This window comes from Oncorhynchus mykiss, chromosome 6, assembly GCF_013265735.2.
Source record: "Oncorhynchus mykiss isolate Arlee chromosome 6, USDA_OmykA_1.1, whole genome shotgun sequence".
Classification (NCBI taxonomy): Eukaryota; Metazoa; Chordata; class Actinopteri; order Salmoniformes; family Salmonidae; genus Oncorhynchus; species Oncorhynchus mykiss.
The window spans coordinates 67,526,139-67,546,039 of record NC_048570.1 but is presented as its reverse complement, the minus strand read 5'-3'; the positions used below and the strand labels follow the sequence as shown (position 1 = coordinate 67,546,039).

Sequence of the window (19,901 nt, the reverse complement as noted above, 5' to 3'; positions counted from 1 at the left end):
AGGAAGATGGTTCGCGTTTCAACATGACAATGACCCAAAGCACACCGCCAAAGCAATGGTACAGTGGCTGAAGCACAAGAAGATGAATGTCCTTGAGTGGCCTAGTCAGAGCCCCGACTTAAATCCCATCAATAATCTGTGGAATGACTTGAAGAGTGTAGTCCATGAGTGGCCACCATGCAATTTGACTGAGCTTGAACAATTCTGCAAGGAAGAATGGGCAAATATTGAACAGTCGAGGTGTGTAAAGTTAGTAGAGACATATTCAAAGAGACTCATGGTTGTAATTCAAGCAAAAGGTGGTTCCACCATGTTCACTTATCCAGACAGGGTATTTTACTGTTTTACTTGTAAATACATTTTCAGCATTTAAAAAAAAAATATATAATTCACTTGGATATTGTGGGTTACTGTGTGTAAATTTCAGGCTGTAAGGCAACAAAAGGTGAACATTTTGAAAGGTGGTGGTGACTTTCTATACCCACTGTATATAATGTTCTGGTTGGGGTCCACCTAGTGGCCAGGGGCCCTAAGCAAACATTTAAGATGCTTATGTTTAAGACCCTAAGCGACTGATTAAGATGCAGATGCTGGAATCTGACCTGAAGCCCCACTCCAGCTAGAGAGAGGTCAGCCTTTATAATATAATAGACATGCAATACACATAGCACTCAGACATACATTACATACCAACCTGGAAAGCATAGCTTATAGATTACTTAACCATGTACCTTGGGGTCAATAGGTGTCCCTACTTCACACCGACATGCATACTTTCTCATGTACAGAGAGATATGAAAATAACTCCAAAAACACCACTTCAAGTCTGGGCGAGGGAAGAGAAAGTCTCTAATAGATTTTCCTCCTTTCACAATTTCTGTCTATACCCCATGAAATATCTGACCCTGGACAGTCAGTAAATTACCTTGGATAACCTGCCAAGAGTTGGTCATCTCAGTCAGAAGGTTTGCCTCAAGTGCTCAAAGGGGAAGTGGAACAGTCAGATTTTCTGAACAGGCTTAGTGCGCCCTCTGCAGTTACGTTACATATCCTACACTCACAGTCATCACTGACTTATCAGTACGTAGCCCGGTTACAAAGTATCACTTCACACATTAGGCCTACACCCTTACAGAATGAAACCTAACATATATCCAAAGCAAGAGACACACAACACATTTAGCAGGCTCTACAAATGTATTTTTCATTTATTTCCTTTAAAAAAAAATACATTTTTATGAGTAACTTTAAAATGTTTAACAGTACCAACATCTGCATGGACAATGATCCTGAATATAAAAAACATGAAATTGTTCTTACTTCACCACTGCGACATCACTGTCTTTAATTAACATGCCAACACAACACAACTCACTCACCCAACCATGATCTAATAAAGATAACATACCATTGAGCTGTGGTCTTTATTGATTTGATGATTTTAATCGTCAGTGAATGGTTAACATAAAGAACAATTCCTGATCAATTATTAATTGTGTGCATCATATTCCCTGTGTGTAATGTGCATTGTGCAAAGGTGGATAAGGGAGAGGACTGGCTGGTTGAGTCAAAGTCCATTTTTGGGTTAGTAGTGTCCATGTAACAGCCTCTACTTCATGTTGTGTTCATATAGTAGTACGGCCTGGATGCACCAACACCAGGTCAGGTGTGTGCAACTCATTTTGCCCCAGGAGCCGCATTTGGTCTTCAATGAGGCTCGGAGGGCTGCACTGAAAATGTGTTGTATTTCCTCAAAGTGGTTATTTAAAAAAACTAAAACAAACATTTTACTCAAACCAAACGCGGGCCGGATTAGATGTGTGTGTGTGTGTGCATGTTTAGACCACACACTCCTCTCTGTATAGTAGCTGCTGCTGCTTGGTCTGCTTCTCAGAGGCAGGTGTGGACAGGAGCCATGGGCATGCTGTGGGCAGACTCTATGGGCATGTCTGCCCCCTCTCCATGTCTGTACACCTCAGTGCCAGTCTGTGTGGGCACCAGAGGCACCACTGGCAGAGCTGTTGGAGAGAGACAGGCATCAGACTGGCATTACACACACTGAGACTGAAATTGCATGGCTTTTACTACAGGTCCGTAACAGTACTCTTTCAGGACGTTAAGTTACCGTTGGTGAGCTAATCCCCTAAAAAAGACACTAAGGTAGTAATTATAGGAATATTAATGATGGGAGACAGACATCAACATCCCTCAGGTGAGGTCAGAGCTGTAGGGACTGAGCCTGAAGACCAGGGCTGGTGAGAGGGCCCAGGTTCCTGTAAAGCGAGGCTGGGTTAGAGGGCCTGAAACAAGGGGAGCAGTCTGGGCCATGTGCCCCCTGTGGGGCCAGGCTGGCTCTGTGAGGGTGATAAAACACTGGGGACGGTGAGGTCACTGTGTGTTATTCCTCTGTTTGACAGCGTGGGGGCATTACTCAGGTAGTCTTTTCCCACAGCTACTGTGGAGCACCATGAGGCTGGCGAGACAGACTTTTACTTAGGAGCACCATGAGGCTGGCGAGACAGACTTTTACTTAGGAGAACCATGCTGCTTGGTGTTGTGAGGAGATCTCAGTGAAGCAAACCTGTTGACTCAGTCTGTACACAGGTAGGAAACCAGCGTCTGAGGTTTCACGCACTTGCTGCACAGCTAAATACAGGTGTGTGTGTGTGTATATAAAGGTGTCATGCAAGGTGACTATGATGTATTTGTTTGCTCTAGCTAGCTAATACATACTAGTACACAACATATATTTACTTGTCCATAGACACATTTTGGGGTACTCACAGCTAGGAACAGGTAGGATGACTGATGTGAAGTTGCTAGGCAACCCGGCATGGCCTCCTAGTAGGTCCTGAGACAAGGTGTGATGTTGGGGTTGGGGGAACGCCATTACATTTGAGTTAGGACCTGAGGAGGACCAGAGAAGAGAATAGCTGTATACTACTACACTACTACACTGATCTAGTTACCATAAGAGCTCAAAGGTTACCCTCATTACGAATACTCTCAAGTCAGTAATGAGAGTTCACAATGAAACAGTATGATAACAACATAAGTGAAGACACAATGCACAGTGGACAGATTAGATTGTGGGAATTGAAAGTTGACCTATTTTAGGTTTTAATTGTTATTGACCTCTGTTGTTGATCTGTAAGGCAACCCAGTGAAAGTTAGTGGTATTCAGTTTTTACTGTAAGTATCTCCCCTCTGGAGTGTACCGTGCCCTGTGCGTTGTCTCAGGCCCCCAGTGGCCCCCTCCCCCAGCAGCATCTCCTGCAGCAGGCTGTCCACGCTGGGCTCCCCCAGGAGCCTGGCCAGCTGCAGGGTCTCCACCATCTGCCAGGCCACACTCTGCAGGGGGGGCAGCATCAGCAGCAGCTCTCCAAAACGCCCCCGCTGTTCACAGGTGGCCTCGTCCAGCAGCACCTGGGCCTGGAAACGCAGCCGACGCACTGTCTGAGGGGCCTCCAGCCCTGGGCAGTCTGAGAGACAGGGGGAGAGAGGTAGGGTTAATACTACACACAGAGAGAGAGAGTCATCAATCTATACACAATACTCCATAATGACAAAGCAAAAACAGGTTGAAGTCGGAAGTTTAAATACACTTAGGTTGGAGTCATTAAAACTTGTTTTTCAACCACTCCACAAATTTCTTGTTAACAAACTATAGTTTTGGCAAGTCGGTTAGGACATCTACTTTGTACATGACACAAGTAATTTGTGCAGTTGCAAACCGTAGTCTGGCTTTTTTATGGCGGTTTTGGAGCAGTGGCTTCTTCCTTGCTGAGCGGCCTATCAGGTTGTCGATATAGGACTCGTTTTACTGTGGATATAGATACTTTTGTACCTGTTTCCTCCAGGATCTTCACAAGGTCCTTTGCTGTTGTTCTGGGATTGATTTGCACTTTTCGCACCAAAGTACGTTCATCTCTAGGAGACAGAACGCGTCTCCGTCCTGAGCGGTATGACGGCTGTGTGGTCCCATGGTGTTTATACTTGCGTGCTATTGTTTGTACAGATGAACGTGGTACCTTCAGGCATTTGAAAATTACTCTCAAGGATGGACCAGACTTGTGGAGATCTATAATTTTCTTCTGAGGTCTTGACTGATTTCTTTTGATTTTCCCATGATGTCAAGCAAAGAGGCATAGTTTGAAGGTAGGCCTTGAAATATATCCACATGTACACCTAATTCACTGTTTAAAGACACAGTCAACTTAGTGTATGTAAACTTGACACACTGGAATTGTGATGCAATGAATTATAAGTGAAATAATCTGTCTGTAAACAATTATTGGGAAAATTACTTGTGTCATGCACAAAGTAGATGTCCTAACTGACTTGCCAAAACTGTAGTTTGTTATCAAAAGATTTGTGTAGTGGTTGAAAAAGGAGTTTTAATGACTCCAACCTAAGTGTATGTAAACTTCCGACTTCAACTGCAGATAGATACTAATGGTAATGGCAATCAATAATCATTGAACAGCAGCGTAATGGTAGTAATAAATCGAATCAATACTAATTTTAGCAGCAGCGTAGGTTTCAGGGAGAGCAGTAGTTGTTAGCCATTTAACAGTCTTATGGCCATGGGATGGAAGCTGTTTAGGAGTCTTTTGGTTTGAGCCTTGATGCAAAGGTATCGTCTGACGGACACGAGCATTGAGAACAGTCCATGTCTCGGGTGGCTGTAGTCTTTGGCAATTTTTCAGGCCTTTCTCAGAGACCGTGTGGCATGTACTGTCACACCCTTATCTGTTTCACCTGTTTTTGTGCTTGTCTCCACTCCCCGCCCAGGTGTCGTCCATCTTCCTCATTATCCCCAGTGTATTTATACCTGTGTTATCTGTTTGTCTGTTGCCAGTTTGTTTTGTTTGTCAAGCCAACCAGCGTTTTTCCCCCTACTCCTGTCTGTTTCTAGTTCCTGTTTTCTGGTTTGACCATTCTGCCTGCCCTGACCCTGACTGCCGTTTCTGTACCTTGTCACACCACCCTGAATTATTGACCTCTCTGCCTTCCCTGACCCCGAGACTGCCTGCCATTCTGTACCTTTTGGACTCTGATCTGGATTACTGATCTCTGCCTGCCCTTGACCTGTCGTTTTGCCTGCCCCCTGTTCTAGTTCTTGAGGGAGAGGTTGTAATCCTAGCACCACACTTCCAGGTCTCTGACCTCCTCCCTGTAGGCCGTCTCATGGCTGTTGGTGATCAGGCCTACCACCGTCGTGTCATCGGACAAACTTGACGATGGAGTTGGAGTCGTGCGTGGCCACGCAATCATGGGAGAACAGGGAGTATAAGCACACACCGCTGGTGGGCCCATGTGTTGAGGGTCTGCATGGCGGGTTGAGTAACAGTGGTCTGGGACTTTAACGCCCCAAGTGGCGAAGGAGACGTGTTGATAGAAGTTGAGCATCACCTGTCTTAGTGATGCGGAATTAAAATCACTGGCAACAAGAAAAGCTGCCTCCGGGTTCATTGTTTCTTGCTTGTTTATAGTCTTGTACAGTTTGTCAAGTGCCAGCTTGATGTTGTTGTTGTCCTGAGGTGGAATATACCCGGAGTGTACAAAACATTAAGAACATGCTCTTTCCATGACATTGACTGACCAGGTGAATCCAGGTGGAACCTATGGTCCCCTATTGATGTCACTTGTTAAATCCACTTCCATCAGTGCAACTCAATAGTAGGAAGGTGTTCTTAATGTTTTGTACACTTAGGGTATTCAGCAGTCACGATAACAGTTGTAGGTACACAAAGAGCCCAGGGCAGATGAATCGAAGTAGAAGTCAGAATTGAGGTTATTAACTACCGATCTGATGTCCAAAAGATTCCGTCGATCATAGGAAAATGATAAACGCCAAAAGAATCACAAAATAGAAAAGTTGGGTCAGAGCACGTAAGACAGCAGCCATACAGTACTGCGCCATCTTTACATAGAGTACATGAGAGACACATACATGTACAGTATGCTTATACTGAGAGACAGAGTGAAGCCACTGTGAGATAAACAATTCCTATAACACAGCCCTGAGACAGAGAGAATGGGAGATTAAGAGAGACAAATCCTCAAGCTGCGGCCCTATGAGAATAGAGAGAGATGGGATTGCTGTGGGGACTTTATACAATATACTTCTTTATTAATTGAAATGCATTATGTGTAATAAACTAAACTGAAATTATTAGAGAAAGGTTAGGTAAAGGTAGTAGGGCAGGGTCACACAGGACAGAGCTGAGCACACATGCGGTGTGTTTATTTCTGTAGGTAGTCAGTCATCTGTGTCAGACTTGGCCTGACGCTGCTGTGTACTGCTGTGCACTGCTGTGCCAGTTTGGCCAGTCAGTCTGTCAGACCGGTGGCCTGGCTCTGCTGCTGTAATCACCACCTCAGGCCAGCAGGCTGTAAAGTCCAGCAGCCAGTCACCTCTCCCTGCCAAAACCTCGCCCAGATATGAATAGTTTATTCCCAGAACACGATGAAACCAGACCGCCAGGCCAAGACAAACCAAGAGGGGGCCAAGGACAGAGCACAGAGAGAGCCGAGACAGTCCCAGGAGAGAACAACTGTGAAATAAAAAGATTCCTGGCGAAAGTCTCTTCCTTTGTCTGAGGACAGAGGAGAGGTGAGAAGAGGTAAGGAGGGGTAGGAGGGGCAGGGGGTGGCTGGTGGTGACCAAAGGACTGACTGACCAGGACTGAAGAAGACTATGGTTTTAAGGCAGGCAAACTCGCTGTCGGTGATGTCCAGCTCTCTCAGAGGCTTGACCAGCTCCTCCAGGATCCGGGCAGCCACCCTGGACACCTCCACCTCAGGACCGCTCACTGGGATCACAAAGTAATTACCTGCAAACACAATCCACATATGATATAAGTTAAGTAAAACTGTAAGTATAACTTTATACATTAGGTAAGTCTGCTTCCTTTATCAATATACACATATGGTAAAAGCAGCATAGCTTGTCGACATTACTAGTATCAAACATTGGGTAAATTATTTTTTCATTATATAACAAAGATGAGAGCACATCCCAGATGTAGCTGAGATCTATATATTTTACCCAGAAGGATAATGTCATTGTAAGGCAGGGAGCGTCGAGCCACCCCTAGGATGAGGTGTTCAGCAGAGTGGGCTCGTAACAGGGATACCTGCACATAGACAAGACACAGCATAGAGACAACACACAGCAGCCATTACACAGACAGCCCTCCCTGCAACGTGAGTATTCCAACAGCTAGTGATCCAAAACCCAACACAAAGACAGCTGGGCTGAATGTGACCGCCTGCTTAGACAGGTGCAGCTCACATGTTCATACAGACACATTAAGTAGGATAACATCCAAAGTTCCATACCCTGTCGTCAACGGGGAGGCTGCAGAACTCGGGGATGCGCTTGGCCCACTGCACCAGCAGGAGGAGCTGCTGCTTCATGGACTCACACACGTCCCCCACGAGCGCTATCTTCTTGGTGTTGATGTCACAGCTCATAGGGGAGGTCAGGGCTGGAAACTGAGAGTGGCACACAATAATGAGAGGTTCCATATTGGCCCTAGGTGTCAGTGTAATGTGAGAATGAAGAGAGGGTTGGAGGAGATGGATGGGGCAGGGTGCAGGGGTTAGATGATGGGTGCTTGGACAATCGTGAAGGGCAGAGCAAGCAGAGGCAGGTAGGGTATTGGGTGGGGAAAAGGTCACTTCAGAGAATGGTGGTAATAGAGAATATAAGGGTGTAAGATGAGAAATGGATTTTGGGTGTGTTGTTGGTGGGTCTGTCTCTGGAACGATGCTGTTGGATGGTGATCAGAGCCCCTTCAGCACACAACTCACATTGAAGGAGACATTGCATGAAAACTTGACCCAAATGGAAAACAGCCTGGCCAAATTTTGTGGTTCATTTGTCAATCATCCAATTAATTTCTGCCGCATTCCTTTCGCATACAAAGAGGATATCTTGTTGTTATTATGTATTTGAAGCCAATTGAACGCTGGCACACAATCCAAGCCCAGGCACTGCCATTACATAGGAAGGACTGCTGTGATCAGATGTGAGTCTCTCTGGGCAATTTGGCAATTTCTAAGAAGTAACTGAATCCAGTCTGCAGCTTGAATCTCCAGGGGACCTTAATGGCCGGCTGTCTAAAGTGCAGCCTGTATCCTCTCCATCTCTAGCCTTGCCACTGCTGTGTTTCTGAGAAACAGATAAGGGGCTCTACTCTGGGCTGTATGGGAAATGGAAGCCTCTGGAGCACTCTGTGGCTGTGAATAGGGAGAGGTTTTATAGTGACAGTCTCTTACCTGATGCATGCTGGCCTCTGCCTGTAGCAGTACACTGATTGACAGAGTGCCCAACCCCTGTCCCTCTCCTCTGCGACTGCTGATGCGGTCCCGCTCGTTCTGCACAGCTGGAAATAAATGAATAGGAGGGAGGGAGAGTCCCTGGATTTCTTGTGTTCACTGTTTTACTTGGACAAAGTATACTCAATGGAAGGGTAATGTTGTAATTATAGCATACACCTACACTGAACAAAAATCTAAATGCAACACGTAAGGTGTTGTTCCTATGTTTCATGAGCTGAAATATAAGATCCCAGGAAGTTCGCACAAAAGCTTATTTCTCTCAAATGTTGTGCACAAATTTGTTTACATCCCTGTTAGTGAGCATTTCTCCTTTGCCAAGATAATCCATTCACCTGACAGGTGTGGGATATCAAGACGCTGATTAAACAGCATAATCGATTCATTACACAGGTGAACCTTGTGCTGAGGACAATAAAAGGCCACTTTAAAATGTGCAGTTTTATCACACAACACAATGTCATAGACGTCTCAAGGAAGCGTGCAATTGACATGCTGACTACAGGAATGTCCACCAGAGCTGTTGGCAGAGAATTTTATGTTAATTTCTCTACCAACATTGTTTTAGAGAATTTGGTAGTACGTTCAACTGGCCTCACAACCGCAGACAACATGTATGGTGTCATGTGGGCGAGCGGTTTGCTGATGTCAACGTTGTTCCCCTATGATGGCGGTGGGGTTATGGTACGGGCAGGCATAAGGTAAGGTCATCGAACATAATTCCATTTTATCGATGGCAATTTGAATGCACAGAGATACCGTGACAAGATCCTGAGGCCCATTGTGAGGCAATGTTTTTTGTTGGTATCTGTGACCAACAGATATGTATACCCAGGCATTTGAAATCCATGAATTAGGGCCTAATGAATTTATTTCAATTGACTACTTCCTTATATGCACTGTAACTCAGTAAAATCTTTGAAATTGTTGCATCTTGCGTTAATAATTTTTGTTATACATTTAATTTTGAAACTCATCTGTATTGAGACTATTTCAGTGCAAATTCAATTTCCAAATTCCCCATTGTATGAAAAGTAACATCTCTAATTTTGATTCTGATTTTGCCAACATGTTAAACATGACTATGTAATTAGGCAAAGGAAGGCATGACAGAAGGCTGACAGTACAGGGCCTGATGATTGGGATTGTGTCTGACAGAGGAGACTGTCTCATAGTGACCTCTGTGCCTGTATCATTACAATGGATGACCTCAGCCTGATTTCAGTCTGCTCCACAAAGTCAGACAACAAGCCCCAGTCTGAGAGCAATCAGTCACCACAGCTGACCTCTCAGCAGCCAATCAGGACCCTATTAATCAAACTGGAGCTGCAGAGACAGAGAGAGACCTCTGCCTTGGAGACATGGCCATGGGTGATGATGTCACAAATTCGTCCTCCACGGAGCATAAGTGAAGTGATAGATTGAAAGTGGCTATAGACATTCAGCAAGGAGAATAGGAGGAGTACAAATAATGATTGTTGTCAAAAATGGTTTGTTAGAATTTGTTGTCCGGATTAATGTACAATTGAAAAACATTAAACCAAAGGCTTATACAAATTTTCAAAATGGCATGTTCTGATATTTTCTGGCATAGCTTTGCTGTTTCTTAAATGCTAATTGATTGGTCTGCAAAATTAATATGGCAAATGTTTGAATCTTTCTCCCTGACTATCACTAAGGGGGCTCAGCTCAGCTTCAGTTTCTCTCTTACGTAACATTCCTCTGGAATGAGGGCTCAGCAAAGAGAAGTATCTCTCTTGAAAAAGCCAGAGCAAATATTTGCCCATGCTCAGCCATGTTAATTATTCATGTGAGGAGCCATTCATGGATCCTCTAATCCCGTCTCTCTCTCTCCTGGTTATCTGCCGCAGCCAGTGGAAGATAAGGTCTACAGTGCACACAGCCACTCACTCAGTATTGCTCAAGAGAGCGGCATGTTGATCTTGTTGCATTTCCCTCACGGTAAGAGGCGAATACACTCTTAGAAAAAAGGGTTCCAAAAGGGTTCTTCGGCTGTCCCCATAGGAGAACCCTTTTGGGTTCCAAGAAGAGGGTTCTACCGGGGACCAAAAAGTTTTCTTCAAAGAGTTCTCCTATGGGATAGCCAAAGAACCCTTTTAGGTTCAAGATACCCCTGCACATCGACTCTGTACTGTTACCCCGTGTATTTATTCTACGTGTTATTAGCTTTCTAATATTCTGTTGTTTATGAAACATGACAAATAACATTTAATTTGATTTGGAATAGCACCTTGTAGACTATATCCCACTCACTACCCCTGCTTGAGCCTCCACTACCCACCCCCATCTGGCGTGCCTGCCAACCCCAATTCCCCCCTTGGCGTTGGACATGGTTATGTAATATAATATAATGTAAATATTGTGATTTGTCAACTTGCATGTATGCTTATGGCTTTAAAAACAAAATGCTGTGTGTGTGTGTGTATGTGCGTGTGCGTGCTGGTAGGCTTTAAAAATATATATTTTGAATTAATAATGTGGCAATTTATTGTGTAATTACTTTGTAGTATGGTGCCATACAGTGTGTAAAATCTATGTCATGATCAAACAAAAAACCACTCTCACCTTCCTTTCTCATGCCTGCTCTGAAACATTTCCGAAGCCTGCAGTAACGACATTGGTTCCTCTTGTCTTTGTCCACAACACATTGCCTGCTGAACCTGCCGACCACACACACACACACACACACTTCAATACAACAGTTGTAAGATTCTGTAATGCACAATCAGACATAAGTCTCACACTATGGGCTTCTGTAATTGTGATGGCGTCAGATCAGTGCTGTACAATTTCTGTGCTGTGGGCATACACATGCTCAGACAGGCTCCTAACGCTTAGTTCCAGACATATAGACACCTTTCATAGAAACCTGCGAAATGACAACTCCTATAGTCTATACAGTGTGGTAAAATCGACTTCTCACATGTAAGAGAGTAAAACTCATCACACCATTGACTTGGAGTCTTCAACCACTGTATTAAGGTTATTTTCTCTTTGTCTGAACAAAACCCAGAGACTATGACACAGAAGTTGGCTTTCTATTCTTGGCCAATTCAACTCTCATACTTTTCACTTCACAATGGATGTGGTTGAGAACTGTACCACCAGAAAAAAGTAATCAGTTATTGAGATGGGGGTTGAACACTGTAAAAGAAAGTACTTTACCAGAATTTCAGCTAAAAAAAATGACCAGCTGCCCTAGTCGTTGGCAGTAAATTTGTCTCTGTGTTGTCATGTGGGTCGGAGGTGGACAATAGTGAGCATAATAATAATTCCAATGACCTGCAGTTCTAACAGAACCTTGGTGGTATCTCAAATGCAGTCTTATGAGAATCCGTAGGCGAGCGAGTAAACTCCCACTACCATCTGTTCTTCTTGCTAACGTGCAATCAATGGGAAATAAAATTGATGACCTACGATTAAGATTATCCTAACAACGGGACATCAAAAACTGTAACATCTTATGATTCACCAAGGTGGCGCAGTGGTTAAGGGCGCTGTACTGCAGCGCCAGCTGTGCCATCAGAGTCCCTGGGTTCGCGCCCAGGCTCTGTCGTAACCGGCCGCGACCGGGAGGTCCGTGGGGCGACGCACAATTGGCCTAGCGTCGTCCGGGTTAGGGAGGGCTTGGTCGGTAGGGATGTCCTTGTCTCATCGCGCACCAGCGACTCCTGTGGCGGGCCGGGCGCAGTGCGCGCTAACCAAGGTTGCCGGGTGCACGGTGTAGCCTCCGACACATTGGTGCAGCTGGCTTCCGGGTTGGATGCGCGCTGTGTTAAGAAGCAGTGCAGCTGGTTGGGTTGTGTATCGGAGGACGCATGACATTCAACCTTCGTCTCTCCCGAGCCCGTACGGGAGTTGTAGCGATGAGACAAGATAGTAGCTACTACAACAATTGGATACCATGAAATTGGGGAGAAAAAGGGGTAAAAAAAAATACTATAGTTTTGGCAAGTCGGTTAGGACATCTATTTTGTGCATGACACAAGTAATTTTACCAACAATTGTTTACAGACAGATTATTTCACTGTATCACAATTCCAGTGGGTCAGATGTTTACATACACTAAGATGACTGTACCATTAAAAATCTTGGAAAATTGCAGAAAATGATGTCATGGCTTTAGAAGCTCCTGATAGGCTAATTGACATAATTTGAGTCAATTGGAGGTGTACCTGTGGATGTATTTCAAGGCTTACCTTCTAGCAGTAGACCTCCATAAATCTGGTTCATCCTTGGGAGCAATTTCCAAATGCTTGAAGGTACCACGTTCATCTGTCCAAACAATAGTACGCAAGTATAAACACCATGGGACCACGCAGCTGTCATACCGCTTAGGAAGGAGACGCGTTCTGTCTCCTAGAGATGAACGTACGTTTGGTGCGAAAAGTGAAAATCAATCCCAGAACAACAGCAAAGGACCTTGTGAAGATGCTGGAGGAAACAGGTACAAAAGTATCTATATCCAGAGTAAAACGTGAAAGGCCGCTCAGCAAGGAAGAAGCCACTGCTCCAAAACCGCCATAAAAAAGCCAGACTACAGTTTGCAACTGCACATGGGGACAAAGATTGTACTTTTTGGAGAAATGTCCTCTGGTCTGATGAAACAAAACTAGAACTGTTTGGCCATAATGACCATTGCTATGTTTGGAGGAAAAAGGGGGAGGCTTGCAAGCCGAAGAACACCAACCATGAAGCACGGGGGTGGCATCATCATGTTGTGGGGGTGCTTTGCTGCAGGAGGGACTGGTGCACTTCCCAAAATAGATGGCATCATGAGGGCGGAAAATTATGTGGATATATTGAAGCAACATCTCAAGACATCAGTCAGGAAGTTAAAGCTTGGTCATAAATGGGTCTTCCAAATGGACAATGACCCCAAGCATACTTCCAAAGTTGTGGCAAAATGGCTTAAAGACAACAAAGTCAAGGTATTGGAGTGGCCATCAGAAAGCCCTGACCTCAATCCCATAGACAATTTGTGGGCAGAACTGAAAAAGCGTGTGAGCAAGGAGGCCTACAAACCTGACTCAGTTACACCAGCTCTGTCAGGAGGAACGGACAGAATTCACCCAACTTATTGTGGAAAGCTTGTGGAAGGCTACCCAAGTTAAACAATTTAAAAGCAATGCTACCAAATACTAATTGAGTGTATGCAAACTTCTGACCCACTGGGAATGTCAGAAATAAAAGCTGAAATAAATAATTCTCTCTACTATTATTCTGACATGTCACATTCTTAAAATAAAGTGGTGATCCTAACTAACCTAAGACAGGACATTTTTACTAGGATTAAATGTCAGAAATTGTGAAAAACTGAGTTTAAATGTATTTGGCTAAGGTGTATGTAAACTTCCGACTTCAACTGTACCATAGGAACCGGAACGTAACATATCATATTAATTGGAGTGCTGCGGATTTATTTACAGAATAATACGAAATGCTCTGAGAACAGGTTGGATCAGATAAAAAAATAAATAAATAGGGCAATATATTGTGAATAGGGTGTCATTTGAGATGTAGTCCTCTTTTTCAGTGACATGTGTGGTGATGAGTCTCACCTGCAGGTGTAGGCGTGGTTCTTCCTGACGCTCCTCCTGAAGAAGCCCTTGCAGCCGTCACAGCTGGAAGCACCGTAGTGTTTACCTGTGGCTCTGTCTGCACATATGGAACACACGCTCCCATTGGTCTGTGGCAGCAGAGGGGCAGGCTCCGGCATCATCAACTCTGTCAGTCCATCACAAGAAAATTATTGAGATTCATACACTGCAGCACACTGGAGGTCTGGTGTGTAGCTACTGTATGTGTTCAATTCACTCTTGAGACTTGGGGAGAGACATGCGAGGATATATATTACTGATGACCTCAGGCTAACATTAGAAAGCTTTGGAGATGCACAATGGAATAGGGTCTTGTAGGACACTGTTCTACTTTTACAGAGCGCCCCCCATTGCTGATGAATAAGTAAACATCTCCGAGCCTTGCTAATAAGCCCCAACAGTGTCTGCCGAGAGCGGATCACTCAGCTGAGAGATTGTCAACGCTGTGTGACAGCAGATAAGCACGATTACAGAGCGAATAATTAATCAACGCCATCATCAGCTAAGGTGATTAATGAATCCCTGTTCATTCCACCTCTGTGAAGGGTAATAACCTTGTGCTGCACATAAAAACACACAACTTTCAAAGGCAGAAATGTGTTGATTGTGAGCTTATAGGGCTGTAAGAACAATGGCAGAGTTGTGTTGGCAGGTCTGATGAGGTTTGGAGGGGGTAATAAAAGCAGGGTTATAGGTAGAGATATCACTGCTGTATGTTACTGCCAGACTCACAGGCCCTCAGAGGACCACTGCTGCTTATTACTCAGAGGAAGAGGAAACTCCCCATTTAATTAAAGCAGATTCAGGTCAGTGGCAAAGACAAGTCCACTGGCTAATTTTACACTGGGAGCTCCATTTTAATTCAATCTCCCTCAGTGTTGCTCTAAATTGTGTCCTGTCAGTGTTCGATCGCTGCAGGATTGTCTCTCTTAAAACCACTGACCGTCAAATATACTTTGTTGGTGTAGTGTTTGTGCAGTCACAGGGACAATGCTCCCAGGCTGTAATGTATTTAAATTGCACACTTAGAGTTGGGAGACTGAGCAGCCAGGGATAACAATTTAACATGGAGACTGCTTTCTGTGGTCAAAGATCAGTTCGATTGCATCATGAGATTAGAATACATCTGCCACACAGCTATCTGCCTTGGAGAGCAGTCTGCTGGTAAAGCATCTCCTTAAAAGTGCCAAAGAAAGGACCTGATTCAGCAGAACAGACTCCTAATGATGATAATGATAAATTCAAATTAGATTATAAGGGAAAGCAGAAGAGGGAGGTCTTTAGATCACTCTCAGTATTGCCGGGAGTAATGACCGTTGTATTCACAGCATTTTGTGGAATGAGAGCTGATGCCATTGTATCCATGCCATGAGAAAATGGTCTTACAAATTCCTGTGTGCATGAGAGTTACAGTGGCAAGAAAAAGTATGTGAACCCTTTGGAATTACCTGGATTTCTGCATAAATTAGTCATACAATTTGATCTGATCTTCATCTTAGTCACAACAATAGACAAACACAGTGTGCTTAAACTACTAACACACAAGTTATTGTATTTTTATTGTCTATATTGAATACATAATTTAACATGCACAGTGTAGGGTGGGAAAAGTATGTGAAACCCTAGGCTAATGACTTCTCCAAAAGCTCATTTAAGTCAGGAGTCAGCTAACCTGGAGTACAAACAAAGAGATGAGATTGGAGATGATAGTTAAAGCTGCCCTGCCCTATAAAAAACACTCACAAAAATGTGAGTTTGCTATTCACAAAAAGCATTGCCTGATGTGAACCATGCCTTGAACAAAAGAGATCTCAGAAGACCTAAGATTAAGAATTGTTGATTTGCATAAAGCTGGAAAGGGTTACAAAAGTATCTCTAAAAGCCTTGTTGTTCATCAGTCCACGGTAAGACAAATTGTCTGTAAATGGAGCAAGTTCAGCACTGTTGCTACTCTCCCTAGGAGTGGCCGTCCTGCAAAGATGACTGCAAGAGCACAGTGCAGAATGCTCAATGAGGTTAAGAAGAATCCTAGTGTCAGCTAAAGACTTACAGAAATCTCTGGAACATGCTAACGTCTCTGTTGACTTGTCCATAATACGTAATTCACTAAACAAGAATGTTGTTCATGGGAGGACACCACGGAAGAAGCCACTGCTGTCCAAATAAAACATTGCTGCATGTCGGAAGTTCGTAAAATAACACCTGGATTTTCCACAGCCCTTCTGGCAAAATATTCTGTGGACAGATTAAGCTAAAGTTGAGTTGTTTGGAAGGAACACACAACACTGTGTGGAGAAAAAAAAGGCACATCACACCAACATCAAAACCTCATCCCAACTGTAAAGTATGGTGGAGGGAGCATCATGGTTTGGGGCTGCTTTGCTGCCTCAGGGCCTGGACAGCTTGCTATCATCGACGGAAAAATTAATTCCCAAGTTTTCAGAATACAAGGCTATCTGTCTGCCAATTGAAGCTCAACAGAAGTTGGGTGATGCAACAGGACAACGACCCAAAACACAGAAGTAAATCAACAGTAGAATGGCTTCAACAGAAGAAAATATGCCTTCTGGAGTGGCCCAGTCAGAGTCCTGAACTCAACCCGATTTAAAATGCTGTGGCATGACCTTGAGTGGTTCACACCAGACATCCTAAGAATATTGCTGAACTGAAAGTTTTGTAAAGATGAATGGGCCAAAATTTCTCCTGACCATTGTGCAGGTCTGATCCGCAACTACAGAAAACTTTTGGTTGAGTTCATTGCTGCCAAAGGAGGGTCAACCAGTTATTAAATCCAAGGGTTCACATACTTTTCCCACTCTGCACTGTGAATGTTTACACGGTGTGTTCAATAAAGACATGAAAACGTATAATTGTTTGTGTGTTATTAGTTTAAGCAGACTGTGTTTGTCTATTGTTGTGACTCAGATCAAATGTAATGACCAATTTATGCAGAAATCCAGGTAATTCCAAAGGGTTCACATACTTTTTCTTGCCACAGTACATTGTAAAGTGCTGAGAGTACTTTTTAAAACCATGTTCTTCCAAGGGCACTGTGTCTTTTATGCAAGCCTTTCCCCCCCCCCCCATCTGAATGGAAAGAACAGGTTTTAAAAAGTTACCAAGATCTACTCATGAATTTGAACCTATAAAAATGAATGGATATTCAATATTTTATATTATTTGAATGTCCTTTGAATATCATACAAACCCCCTCAAATGTCAGACCAGTGTTTTTGTATTGTTGTGCACCAGTCTATGAGTGAAAGACAGACAGGTAAAGGTGTCATTATACCAGACGTACCTGTCTCTACAGGAAATACCCTGAGGTTGTCAAACTCCAGCATGGTGTAGGAGGGATCAAGGGTGGTGCTGTAGTCTGTGGAGTCCAGATCCAGCACATTCCCTGACAGCTTCATGGTTCTGGTCACTGCTTCAGGAGGCCACACTAGGCCCAAATAAAATACTGATTTATATGAGCAAAGGAACCAGAACAGGCTGCTGCACGACCTTCCTCTTCAGTTCACCACTCTGTTCCAAAATTACCCACTATTTCAGCGCAATCACTTAATTCCTCTGTGTCTTCCTGATTGTCTAGCTCAGGTAAATCAATGTGTTGTCATTCTGTGTGACGCTGCTATTCCTCCACTCGTCACAGGCCTCCAAAGTCCTGGTTCCTGTCGAATGCTGATGTTTTCCTTGGCCCAGTGAATCATGTGTACCTTTTAGATTCTTCCTTTTCTCATCCCAGTATTCCTGGCAGGCAATTCTTACTCAGGTTGTATAACAGAACAAGTTATCCAGTATGTATTTAGCTGGTAGCTAATGTTCCAGATCAGTGTGACAGATTCCAAACAGCCTTCTAAAGGAGGGAAAGAGAGAGACACTGAGATTTGGCCCACTGTTTGTTTGCGACTCTCTTATCAGAGTAGAGTATAATAAAGGTGAGGGTTCAGATGTAGGCAGGTAAACATGACTCACTGGGAAGAGAAAAAACAGCCAAAACAGTCAAGGAGCTACCTTATCTTAATCACTTTTACGGCTGAGGAAAAAAGGACAGCAAAAACTAAAGTATATGACCAGATCAAAGGTCATCATTACAGTGTGTTATCAGTTACTGCAGGTCAGTTGAGAATTCAAGGTATTTCAATACCGCTGATCAATGTTTGATATTTGTAATTTCAGTAGACTTTTATGGACAAAAGATGCCAGATTCTCAAGTTTGAGTATTATTGTAACTGGATGAGAGAGAGTGCCATATTTCACCACTGGGGGCAGAGTTTGCTAGTTCAACCGGTCTGCACTCTCCTCTGTTTCAACGGGGAGGGGCTTGTTTCTTCACCTTTGCCCATGTGGGGAGCATGCCATCAGCTGTTTGGAGGTATTGATCAGAGGTAGAGTGATAACGTGTTTGCAAATAAAACTATACCTCCCCTGGGCCCCTTTATACAGATAGTGAATGCACTGTAGACAGCCTCTCTGACTTGTCTACATAAACCACAGGTTCAAAGCAGTGGAGGGTCATCTATGTCAAGCTACAATATAGTGACATTAGTATCTTCACAAAGACACTTTGTGGTCTATCTACTGTTCTAGTAATGGAGTAACAATAATATAAAGCACCATATTAACAATCATATCATATTGTTTTTAGATTAGGAAAGAAATGCCTATTGAGTTCATAATGTGACACAAAGCAGTGGACAGTAAAGTCCAACATGTATTTTTCAGTTTACATCCCAAAATGGACAGAGATCTCATATTAATGTCCTTCATTTTTAATAGAGTAAATTCCCAGACATCTATAAAAATGGCTGTCTGGGTTGAAGAACTAAAAAAAAAAATATATGAGCCAAATCCTGTGTGTGCAAGAAATCAATAGTATGTATTATATTAGAACTGAACAATAATCAATAGTCTGTCTTATATTATAACTGAACAAATTGAGCATGCTAATGTTAACATTACCTCCACATCAGTAGAGGCTGCTGAGGGGAGAATGGCTCATAATAATAGCTGGAATGGAGTAAATCAAATGCTATCAACCACATGGAAACCACATTGTTGATGTGTTTGATAGCATTCCATTGACTCCATTCCAGACATTATTATGAGCCATCCTCCCCTCAGCAGCCTCCACTGCTCCACATGGCAGAGACGATATGATGATGACAAGTTTATACAGTTTACAGTGCATTCAATACACTAGCAAACTTCTCAGCTCCCCCACTGACATACCATAGCCATACTGGGGCCATTTTACCCTTCCTGGGCTAGGACACTTCCTGGCCATCTGCAGAGGAGTCAGATGTGCGGATCCGCAGAATATTCTGGACCTTCAGTATGTGAGACATTGTGTGTAGGCTAAAGTATAGGAGAGAGTGAGGAGTTTCGAAAGAATGAAAGACAGAAATGTGAACGTGGCCATATGATTTTTACAAATTATAACAAATTATATGTCAGACCACATATGAGCTTTATCCAGGAGCGATATCCATCATGCTTTGGTGTAATGGGATTTCCTGGGTGAGCAGCTCTCCTTCCCTGAATGTCACGCTAGGCCGCAGGTCAGACCTCCCCTGGCAGTGGCTCGCTCTCTCTCATGCTGCAGCTTTGTTAAGGTGATTGATAGCTCATAAAAACCTGTCAGTCACGGCAGGATGAAGGCAGAATGGTCCTTGGTGCCCTGTAAAATTATATCAGATCCAGATTAAAAATTATACTTCAATTTAGATTATTTTGCTAAAGCATTGTAGTGTTCACAACTTGTATTACACAAAACAAATCACACCCCTTGACTTTTCCCACAATTTGTTGTGTTACAGCCTGAATTTAAAATGGATCAAATGTCGGTTATTTTTCACAATAGCCGATCATGTCAAAGTGTAATTATGACTTTCAAAATGTTTACTAATGTATAAAACATTTAAATCT

At 43.5% G+C, this 19,901-nt stretch overlaps 1 protein-coding gene across 2 annotated transcripts; it reads right to left on the bottom strand.

Moving 5' to 3' along the window:
* Positions 1–1,183: 1,183 nt before the first annotated feature.
* On the bottom strand, positions 1,184–17,898 carry LOC110526401 (hepatocyte nuclear factor 4-beta). 2 transcript variants are annotated; one of them, XM_021607349.2, is made up of 10 exons: positions 17,272–17,898; positions 13,932–14,097; positions 10,936–11,030; positions 8,290–8,396; positions 7,348–7,503; positions 7,055–7,142; positions 6,687–6,839; positions 3,192–3,482; positions 2,785–2,907; positions 1,184–2,018 (listed from the first exon to the last, which is right to left on the bottom strand). In XM_021607349.2, the coding sequence occupies exons 1-10, from the start codon at positions 17,384–17,386 to the stop codon at positions 1,891–1,893; spliced, it is 1,422 nt and encodes a 473-aa protein (XP_021463024.1). In that variant the 5' UTR covers positions 17,387–17,898; the 3' UTR covers positions 1,184–1,890. The 2 variants fall into 2 exon arrangements, with proteins under 2 accessions (XP_021463024.1, XP_021463025.1); XM_021607350.2 differs by having other exon boundaries at positions 3,219–3,482; positions 17,272–17,896.
* Positions 17,899–19,901: the final 2,003 nt, after the last annotated feature.

Excerpts from the sequence above, each read along its gene's own strand:
- LOC110526401 (XM_021607349.2), bottom strand. The coding sequence starts at position 17,386 with ATGAAGCTGTCAGGGAATGTGCTGGATCTGGACTCCACAGACTACAGC. Across the intron at positions 8,397-10,935 it reads AGCAGGCATGAGAAAGGAAG|CTGTGCAGAACGAGCGGGAC; the intron begins GTGAGAGTGGTT and ends ATTTATTTCCAG. Across the intron at positions 7,504-8,289 it reads CAGAGGCCAGCATGCATCAG|TTTCCAGCCCTGACCTCCCC; the intron begins GTAAGAGACTGT and ends TGCCACTCTCAG.